This window comes from Punica granatum, chromosome 5 (assembly GCF_007655135.1).
Source record: "Punica granatum isolate Tunisia-2019 chromosome 5, ASM765513v2, whole genome shotgun sequence".
Taxonomy (NCBI): Eukaryota; Viridiplantae; Streptophyta; class Magnoliopsida; order Myrtales; family Lythraceae; genus Punica; species Punica granatum.
In genome coordinates this window covers 4,693,263-4,703,994 of record NC_045131.1, presented here as the reverse complement: position 1 = coordinate 4,703,994, position 10,732 = coordinate 4,693,263, and the positions used below count along the sequence as shown (strand labels likewise).

At 36.5% G+C, this 10,732-nt stretch overlaps 1 protein-coding gene across 1 annotated transcript; it reads left to right on the top strand.

Moving 5' to 3' along the window:
• The first annotated feature begins 2,991 nt into the window (after window positions 1–2,991).
• Window positions 2,992–4,912, top strand: LOC116207216 (methylsterol monooxygenase 1-2-like). The gene is made up of 5 exons (XM_031540103.1): window positions 2,992–3,340; window positions 3,605–3,927; window positions 4,054–4,201; window positions 4,307–4,340; window positions 4,438–4,912. The coding sequence occupies exons 1-5, from the start codon at window positions 3,008–3,010 to the stop codon at window positions 4,479–4,481; spliced, it is 882 nt and encodes a 293-aa protein (XP_031395963.1). The 5' UTR covers window positions 2,992–3,007; the 3' UTR covers window positions 4,482–4,912.
• The last annotated feature ends 5,820 nt before the right edge of the window (window positions 4,913–10,732 follow it).

The window sequence follows — 10,732 nt, the reverse complement described above, 5'->3', positions numbered from 1 at the left end:
AAAATAATAAGTTTATCATTCACAATTTTGGTCCATAAGATTTTCTTAGGATGAAAATCCATTAATATTTACCAAAGTGAGTTGGTTCAAACGGTTCGACGCGTAAGGTCTTAGGTTCGAGTCCTCGTGAATATAGAATATCTATACTGGAAGAATTTTATCATTTAGTGAGCCGAACCGGCTCGACTGAATTAGTCGTCGGTTGTGGAGAGTTTTACCTCTTAGTGGGCCTATCTCGCTCCAATATTCATTCTCTTTGCGCTTTCTTTGTAACTTCCTTCTCTGCCGAGCAAACAATCGGTAGACAGTGCTGCTGACTCGCTTGCCTTCCCTGAACAACTGCTACTCTTCAAATTGGTGATCATTCTCAAGTCCTCTGTTCATACTATCTGTCCATCTATGCTTTGCATTCTCTGACATTTAACTTTGCTGGTTGAACACCTCTCTGCATTAGTTATCTTTGCTTGTAACTAATCCCTAAACGTTTGTGCCCATGACGTGCTCGACATATTGCTCATTTGACTCCATAAACTACATCCCGGTTCAATAGAAACCGGAGGAGCCCCGTTGAATTTTCCGGTTCTATAGAGGACAACAGAAGACCGGATAACTTATTTGAGAAAAGGAAAAAAAAAAAGGGGAAAACGCGAACGAGCCCACTTGATTTCTAGTCATGCCCGATAACCACTCCGGCACGTTCACTTGGATGACAAAATTTTGAATCTTTTTTTTTTTAAAAACTAATTGTTGCCCGAAAGGGGAAAATGATGTTGATCTTTTATAATGAAACGGACTGCAATTTCCACAAGAAGCTCTTTCGGCCTCAGCAGAAAATACAGGGTAATTTCTTAGAAGTAAAGTTAAGACTAATACATCTTTTCTGGCCCAAGAAGGGCAAAGACGGGGAAAAGAAGAACGATTGTGTTTTGTGTTTGGCTAAAACAAAAATTATGGTGACAGATGAGGATCGGTTCAAGCAGCGTGGAATTTGTTCATCTTAAATAAAGTTTCGGATAGTATTGTGAATGGAGAAAATTCTTGATTGAGAGATTTTAACCCTTTAGTGGGCTGACCTAGATCGAACTAAATTAGTCGGCCTTGGTTGAATTTTCGGATATCAAAGTATACACAAAAAAAAATTATGGTGTTTATCAATGGCATAGAATTTTTTCTTTTTTGGGTAAACATGGCATATAATACTTTAGGTAATTCATGAAATGTTTATTATGGTTAAGCAAGAAAGAGCTTTTTCCCTCTAGATATTTTAATTATCGATCTTATTATTAAACCCTTCAGCCATATTTGGTACGAATGAAAGAAAAACATCCAGAAAAGGAATTAATGTATAAGACAAGATCGTATTCCATGTCAATTCAATTCTCTTTCATTCCGATCCGTCATAACAAACATAATTTGAAGATAGATGTGTACATGTATATAAGTGCATACCATATATATGTGTGTGTGTGTTACATACATAAAATGTTGAACGGATTCCATCCTTCAAAATTAATTATTTGAATCTATTACCACCGCATGTGATTGATCGATATTTCATTGGGTCCTCGTGCCTTTTATACTTTGGGATACTTTCTCTCTTTATTTAGTTTAATGCATGGCACTGTAATGACCTGGAAATATGTGTGTTCATCCTTTTTCCAGTCATTTGATAGCAAGTGATACAGAACACGGAAAAAAAAAAGTTACCGAAAATTCCACTGATAAGAATAAATTTAGAATATTTTTGAATATGAGCTTGAGAGGGAGCACTATCATGCTTAACATCCTTTATAGAAATGTTGTTATAATTCACGTGGTATTCGAGGATCAACCGAAAGAAAGGAACTTTCGTGTTTTTTCTTTTATTCTCTAGAAGGAATTTTCTTGCTTCCTATCCTAAGCAGTTTGTTCAGACATGGGCTCTTACGCCTCGTTTAGCTATTTTGAAGCTCTATGAAGAAAAGGAGATGCCTATGGCCATAGAAATAAATTGTATGGCATTGTGTTCTCGATAAATATCGCGAGGTTTATCAGTTGGACCATACGATATAAATATCTTCTTCAAAATAAGTAATGAGGTCTCGATTATTGTCAACATGCATACTGTGGACCATCATTTATGGAATGAAATTTCTTCTCCAGCTAGATTGTCTAGACAATTAATTCATTCGCATTTGAAGGGGACTAAACCTTTTCATTGACGTGTTTCTTTATTTGCAGTCGATCATATGCTAGCTAGCAAGAGATAGAAAAGATAAAATAAAATTTTACGGAACCGAGCGAATGCCACCGAACGTTCGTTCTATTAATTAATATTGGCTTAATCCACATGGTATTCGAGGATCAACTGAAAGTACTGTGAGATGCTAACATAGCAGATTTAAGGTTTATTTTTTCGGTTACAGATTTATGGTTTATTTTTATATCTTTTAAAAGGAAAAATATTAGATGATGCATGCATGCTTTAAGATCATGTACTTTGAACGTCCTCATGCAACGGATTTCATCTTTGAATATATACTTTCAATGTGCATGGGCAATTTGATCATTTAATCGAGAGTGGATGATCAGTACTCACTATACCTATTAAATAAGTAGATCAGTTTGATTAATCAAATGGTAAACCAAGCTACTTCAGTTTTCAAGCACGCGGGAAATGAGTTCAGGGTCGTCTTAAGTTATTATGAGTGAGCAAAATCATATCAATCAATCAATTGACTAATTTACCAACATACATATCTCTATATCAATCAATCAATTGCCTAATTTACCAATATAAATATCTCTATATATTTTACATAGATGCATGCGTAATCCAAAGGACGTGCCCTTGAATCAAAGGTTCTGACATGTCCAAATGAACTGAACATCCGTACAGTTAATTCAAACATGACATGACATGAGTTCCCTTCCCGCGTATTTAAACAATCGTCATTGTTCAAGATTTAGTTAGTAATCTCTCTCTCTCTCTCTCTCTCTCTCGTTTCTTCACTAAGGGCGGCCGACAATGCTGCCTCACGGCTCAATTCAGGAGGCAGAAGCCGCCCTTGGCCGCAGCAGCCTGACATTCGCCGAGACCGTCTGGTTCAACTACTCCGCCACCAAGTCCGAATACTTCCTCTACTGCCACACCACAATCTTCGTCTTCTTCATCTTCACCCTCGCCCCTCTCCCGTTGGTCCTCCTGGAGCTCTCCCCATCTGCTGGCTTCGGCAGGTACAAGATTCAGCCCCGCGTCCACCTCTCGTTCTCCGAGATGTTCCGCTGCTACAGGGACGTCACGTGGATATTCTTCTTCCTCGTTGGGCCCCTTCAGCTTCTCTCCTATCCTACCGTCAAGGTACGACGTGCATGAATCTGTCCATTCTTATATATTATACTTCGTTCCCTGTTGGTCCGTCCCCGACCCGAGCTTAGGTTAGGTTGCAGGGCTTCAGAATACGCGCTCCTTATGTCACCATATATTCTCCATCTTGCTTCGGCCCTGATGGAAATTAGCCTCATTTTCTCTTTGGCTTACGCGGTTTGCATGCATGGTATTTCTATACATTGCTAGCTGTGACTGCAATTGATTCCTCTTGGTTTTTATGGCCCGTTCATACAGATGGTTGGAATCCGAACGGGGCTGCCATTGCCGTCGGGGTGGGAGATCTTTCTGCAACTGTTCGTGTACTTCATGATTGAGGACTATACCCACTACTGGTTCCACAGGTTCTTGCACTGCAAGTGGGGTTACGAGAAAATCCACCACGTTCACCACGAGTACACTGCCCCGATCGGCTTTGCAGCATTGTATGCGCATTGGGCCGAGGTTTTGATTCTGGGAATCCCATCTTTCCTTGGGCCTGTGATTGTCCCCGGGCACATGATCACCCTATGGCTATGGTTCGTTTTGCGGCAGATTGAAGCCATTGATGTGCATAGCGGGTACAAACGGCGGCAGTATACCATTAGCCAGCTGCAGACAAATAATGACACGCCCTTTATTTCTTTGCTGCCTGTTATATTCGACCTGATGGCCTGATGTTTGTTGATTCATCTATTGTAAAATAGGTACGACTTGCCCTGGAGTCCCACAAAGTACATTCCGTTTTATGGTGGCGCGGACCATCATGATTATCACCATTATGTTGGAGGGCAGAGCCACAACAACTTTGCTTCAGTCTTCACCTACTGTGACTTCTTATATGGAACTGACAAGGTAAGCAAGCATCTCCAGCGTGCCCTGTGCCTCTGCGCCTCGTATATTTACGTGCTTTGCTGGAAGTTGAACCAATGACTGATTCCTTTTTGGTTGTTTTTCCAGGGATACCGTCATTACAAGAAGCTTCTCGCAAAAGGTATAGCGTGCATGCATGCATGTGACTCACATGTTTTTTATACTGTTCTTTCGAATGTTTCTTTTCTCTAATTATAGATGATGTTCAACTGATACAGACGAAGGAGGAACAATCAAAGAAAATGCAGTGACCAGTGGCTGAGAGCAGATCGGCACCATAAATCTAGTTAGGACTAGCTGAGATGACTGTGTATAGTTAGAACAACGCTTTCGTCGATCGTATTCTGGTCGCCAACCACTTCTACATCTTATTCCAAGACAGCAGCATCTCAAGCCTTATATATGTATGTGCATATATATATATATATATTTATATATATATAAGCAGAAGTAGTTTAGGGAAAGATCCACTCTCGGTCTTTTACTCAATATCTGTTAGAGCTTTGGGAGGGGAGATGTTGAACTTTCAATGCGGGGATGGGTGAGTTTGTCTTGAGTGGGAATGTTGCAATAGACGTGCCATAGATTGTCAATCACACTTTCTCGGGTCTCAGCTATTGTCTGACACGATGCAATGACAAGACATGATCAACACGTTGCAGAGTTAGATTAAGTAAGGCACGCCAGAATAGGCTTTCATAAATGCAGTTTGAATTTGATTAGTTTATAATTATCAAGGGCTCATATATTAATTCTCATCGATCGCATGGTTGCTTGCGTTGTTAATTTCTCGTTTTTTTGTTTTTCCCTTTCTCATCAATGCGAATAATCAAGGAAAAAAAATGAAGAGATGTTCTTGCTTATCATGTTTTCTGATATAATTCTTAATGACCTTTCTTTGCCGCGACACGATGAGGAACATCTGATATAACTCTTCCATTATACGAATTCATTATTAGTCTATTTATCCTTTTTTTTAATAATATTGCCGGTGCTTTTTAGGAAGATAGGTTTGCCAAAAAATTCCACAAGGGGAATTATATGGGATGAACAATCTCAAGAGCAATTATCCAAACCAATTCGTCCCCAATCATGCACAGAGAGAGAGAGAGAGAGAGAGATTAGAGTGTAATAATGAGAATGCAAGAATTTGATCAATGTGAGGTGGCTTTGGTGTAGTGGCACAAGTATAGAACCATGAGGTCTTGGATTCAGTTATCGTTAGTGGGATTTCCAGATCCCTTTATTTAGTTTGCTATATCTAAATTTTATATTAGGCCATAAACCTTCCTTATAAATTTCTTCACAAAAAGCTAGCTGTTCGTATGAGGGCACAAAATCACATATACTCATCCTGAGGTCCACCACGCTTCGCGCGAGGCTCTTTTCGACTGACGATCCCCATATTGATTTTTTGGGTTTCGAACCCATGACCTGCATGACTTTCCTAGGCTCTAATACAATTTCTTCATGAAAAGCTAGCTGTTTGTGTGAGGGCACAAAATCACCTATACTAATCTCGAGAAATTTGATAAATGTAATGAGTTTATCATTCACAACTTTGGTCCATAAGATTTTCTTAAGATTTATGAAAATCTATCAATATTTGATTTACAATGTAATATTATAAAATGATATTAAAGTTTAGGTTTTATAAAATGGGAAAGGTATACTTGATCCTTCATGAGTTCATATATGTCAAACTATGAAGAACATGAGAATGAAAGGATTTGATAAATATGAAAAGATTATCATTCACAAGTTTGGTCCATAAGATTTTTTTTTTCGGATGGAAATCTGTCAATATTTTTTATTTAGAATGCAATATTATAAAATAATATTAAAGTTTAGGACTTATGGAAAAGGAAAAATAGGTATCTTGATCTTTTATGAGTTGACATATGTCAAGCTATGGAGTTTTTTTTTTCTTTTTTCTTTTTTTTTCCGTCAGAACCTGTGGAGAAAATTAGAACAAAAGAATTTGATCAAAATAATAAATTTATCATTCACAATTTTGATCCATAGGATTTTCTTAGGACGAAAATCTATCAATATTTGATTTAGAATGCAATATTATAAAATGATATTAAAGTTTAGGTTTTATAAAATGGGAAGGGTATACTTGATCCTTCATGAGTTGATATATGTCAAACTATGAAGAAAATGAGAATGAAAGGGTTTGATCAATATAAAAAGATTATCATTCGCGACTTTGGTCCATAAATTTTTTTTTTGGATGGAAATCTGTCAATATTTTTTTTTTATTTAGAATGCAATATTAGAAAATAATATTAAAGTTTAGGACTCATGGAAAAGGAAAAATAGGTATATTTGATCTTTTATGAGTTGATATATGTCAAGCTATAGAGGTTTTTTTTTTTATGGGCAGAAGTTATGGAGAAAATTAGAACGAAAGAATTTGATCAAAATAATGAGTATATCATTCACAGTTTTGGTCCATAAGATTTTATTAGGATGAAAATCTATTAATATTTATCAAGGTGAGTTGATTCAAGAGATTCGACGCGTAAGGTCTCAGGTTCGAATTCTCGTGAATGCAAAATATCTATACCGGAAGAATTTTACAACTCGACTGAATTAGTCGGTTGTGGAGAATTTTACCACTTAGGGGGCATACCCGCTCCAATATTCATTCTCTTTGCGCTTTCTTTGTAACTTCCTTCTCCGCCGAGCAAACAATCGGTAGACAGTGCTGCTGACTCGCTTGCCTTCCCTGAACAACCGTTACGCTTCAAATTGGTGATCATCCTCAAATCCTCTGTTCATACTATCTGTCCATCTATGATTTGCATTCTCTGACATTTAACTTTGCTGGTTAAACACCTGTCTGCATTAGTTGTCTTTGCTTGTCACTAATCCCTAAACGTTTGTGCCTATGACGTGCTCGACATATTGCTCATTTGACTCTATAAACTACATCCCTATACGTTTGTGCCCATGAATGGAATTGACGCGTAATGAGAATACATATGGAATGGAATTAACAATGAATAAACACATGGTACCTGTGTGTATTATTCTGGTTTTCTCTGCAAGAAAATCAAAGAACTTCGAGCGCTTCATACACCTGCAATATTACAGTAGAGATGCTTCATTCTTTTGTGGATATCACAAGACAGAGAGATAATGATTATTCTTCGCGTTAGGGTTTTATGTCTGCTGATATTTTATTTTATTTTTACTTTTTTTCGGTAGGAATATCTATTGTCTGCTGATATTTTTGCAGGGTTGTCCAGTACCGTATGCTGAAATTCCGCCGGTTCAATAGAAATCGGAGGAGCCCCGCTGAATTTTCCGGTTCTATAGAGGACAACAGAAGACCGGATAACTTATTCGAGAAAAGGAAAAAAAAAAAAAAGGGAAAACGCGAACGAGTCACATGATATCTAGTCATGCCCGATAACCACTCCGGCACGTCCACTTGGATGACAAAATTTTGAATCTTTTTTTTTTTTTTTAGTCTTTGTTTACTAATGGTTGCCCAAAATGGGAAAATGATGTTGACCTTTTATAAGGAAACAGACTGCAATTTCCAGTAAAGCTCTTTCGGCCTCAGCAGAAAATACGGGGCAATTTATTAGAAGTAAAGTTAAGACTAATAAATCTTTTCTGGCCCAAGAAGGGCAAAGAGGGGGGAAAGAAGAACGGTTGTGTTTTGTGTTTGGATAAAACAAAAATTATGGTGACCGATGAGGATCGGTTCAAGTGTGGAATATGTTCCTCTTAAATAAAATTTCAGATTCGAGTATTGTGAATGGAGAAAATTCTTGATTGAGAGATTTTAACCCTTTGATGGGCTGACATAGATCGAACTAGATTAGTTGGTCTTTGTTGGATTTTCGGATATCAAAGTATACAAAAAAAAAAACAAAAATTATGGTGTTTATCAATGGCATAGAATTTTTTCTTTTTTGGGTAAACATGGCATAGGATACTTTAGGTAATTCATGAAATGTAGATTATGGTTAAGCAAGCTAGAGCTTTTTCTCTCTAGATATTTTAATTATCGATCTTATTATTAAACCCTTCAGCCATATTTGGTACGAATGAAAGAAAAACACCCAGAAAAGGAATTAATGTATAAGACAAGATCGTATTCAATGTCAATGTCAATTCTCTTTCATTCCGATCTGTCATAACAAACATAATTTGAAGATATAAATGCATACAATATATATGTGTGTGTGTTACATACGTAAAATGTTGAACGGATTTCATCCTTCAAAATTAATTATTTGAATCTATTGCCACCGCATGTGATTGATCGATATTTCATTGGGTCCTCGTGCCTTATATACTTTGGGATACTTTCTCTCTTTATTTAGTTTAATGCATGGCACTGTAATGACCTGGAAATATGTGTGTTCATCCTTTTTCCAGTCATTTGATAGCAAGTGATACAGAACACGGAAAAAAAAAAAGTTACCGAAAATTCCACTGATAATAATAAATTTAGAATATTTTTGAATTTGAGGTTGAGAGCGAGCACTATCATGCTTAACATCCTTTATAGAAATGTTGTTATAATTCACGTGGGATTTGAGGATCAACCGAAAGAAAGGAACCTTCGTGTTTTTTCTTTTATTCTCTAGGAGGAATTTTCCTGCTTCCTATCCTAAGTGGGCTCTTACGCCTCGTTTAGCTATTTTGAGGCTCTATGAATAAAAGGAGATGCCCATGGCCATAGACATAAATTGTATGGCATCTCACCCGCACTAAATTCTCCGGCGATTTTCTATGTTCTCGATAACTATCGCAAGGTTTATCAGTTGGACCATACGATATAAATATCTTCTTCAAAATAAGTAATGAGGTCTCGATTATAGTCAACATGCATACTTTGGACCATCATTTATGGAATGAAATTTCTTCTCCAGCTAGATGTCTAGACAATTAATTAATTCATATTTGATGGGGAATAAACCTTTTCCTTGATGTGTTACTTTATTTGCAGTCGATCATATGCTAGCTAGCAAGAGATAGAAAAGATAAAATAAAATTTTACGGCAAATTTCATTAGTAATAAGAGTAAATCCGGAATCGAGCTAGCACCACTGAAGGTTCGTTCTATTAATTGATGTTGGTTTAATCCACATGGTATTCGAGGATCAACTGAAAGTACTGTGAGATGCAAACATAGCAGATTTATAGTTTATTTTATGGGTTACAGATTTACGGTTTATTTTTATATATTTTAAAAGGAAAAAGATTAGGAGATGCATGCATGCGTTAAGATCAAGTACTTTGAACGTCCTCATGCAACGGATTTCATCTTGGAATATATACTTTCAATGTGCATGGACAAATTTGATTATTTAATCGACAGTGGACGATCAGTACTCACTACACGTATTAAATAAGTATATCAGTTTGATTAATCAAATGGTAAACCGAGATATTTCAGTTTTCAAGCCCACGGGAAAGGAGTTCAGGGTCGTCTTTAAATTATTATGAGTGAGCAAAATCATATCAATCAATCAATTGACTAATTTACCAATATACATATCTCTATATGTGCTTCCTAGATTGAGATCAATATTTTCAATATATGCATGCGTAATCCAAAGGACGTGCCCTTGAATCAAAGGTTCTGCCCATCTAAAACTTCCTTCCTCACCAAACTAGGAAGAAAAACCAGTCAAGCAGAAAATCATCTCCTCCCGAGACTTGCAGAATGAGGTCCATCGGCCGCAATACTTTCCTCTTCATTGATTTAAAGTTGATGTACATGTATATGAATCATGTTTGCCAAAGTGGAAGAAGTTTAGAAAGCGAACGCTCACCCGATGTGGACAGAATTTCAGCGGCCGACGGCATCCTTGATGTCCTTCCTTATATGCATAATATGTGTATAGGCTTCCTTACATACAGAAAACCATGGGCTTGAATTATCATCATTGTTATTGTTGGTCAAGATTTAAATTGTGCGAATTATTCATGTATGTCATCTCTTTGATCCACATGGATTGACTCGAGTGGTGTGGCGTCCGTTTTACTTAAATGAGGTTTTTGATTAGTTTGAGTCATGAAAGAAAATTCACAATTAAAAGAGTTTTACTCCTTAACGAATCAACATGCCTAGAACTTGAATTAGTAGGATTTAAGAACCTATTGGCTTTCTTAATACTGAGTGGTGCACACCGGAAAAGAATAATTATGTAAATTATGTGTCAATTGAAGACCATATATTTGATAAGTGTAGATATTTAAGATTGCTTTTTGGTTTTCGAGTTGGATCATGATCCAATTAACTTGATTTAATGTAATGATTGCAAGTGTTGACAAATATATGGATATATGAGAATATATATATATATATATATGTACGTATAGATGGGAAAATAGATGAAAAATTAATTATTAAAATCTTGACTATAAAAATGGTTAGGAAAAAATATGAAAAATTGTTATTTAATGGAGAAAAAATAACACAGTAATGAAATATTGAATTTGGAGAAGAATAAAGTTGAGTTGAGTTGAGTAGAGTAGGGT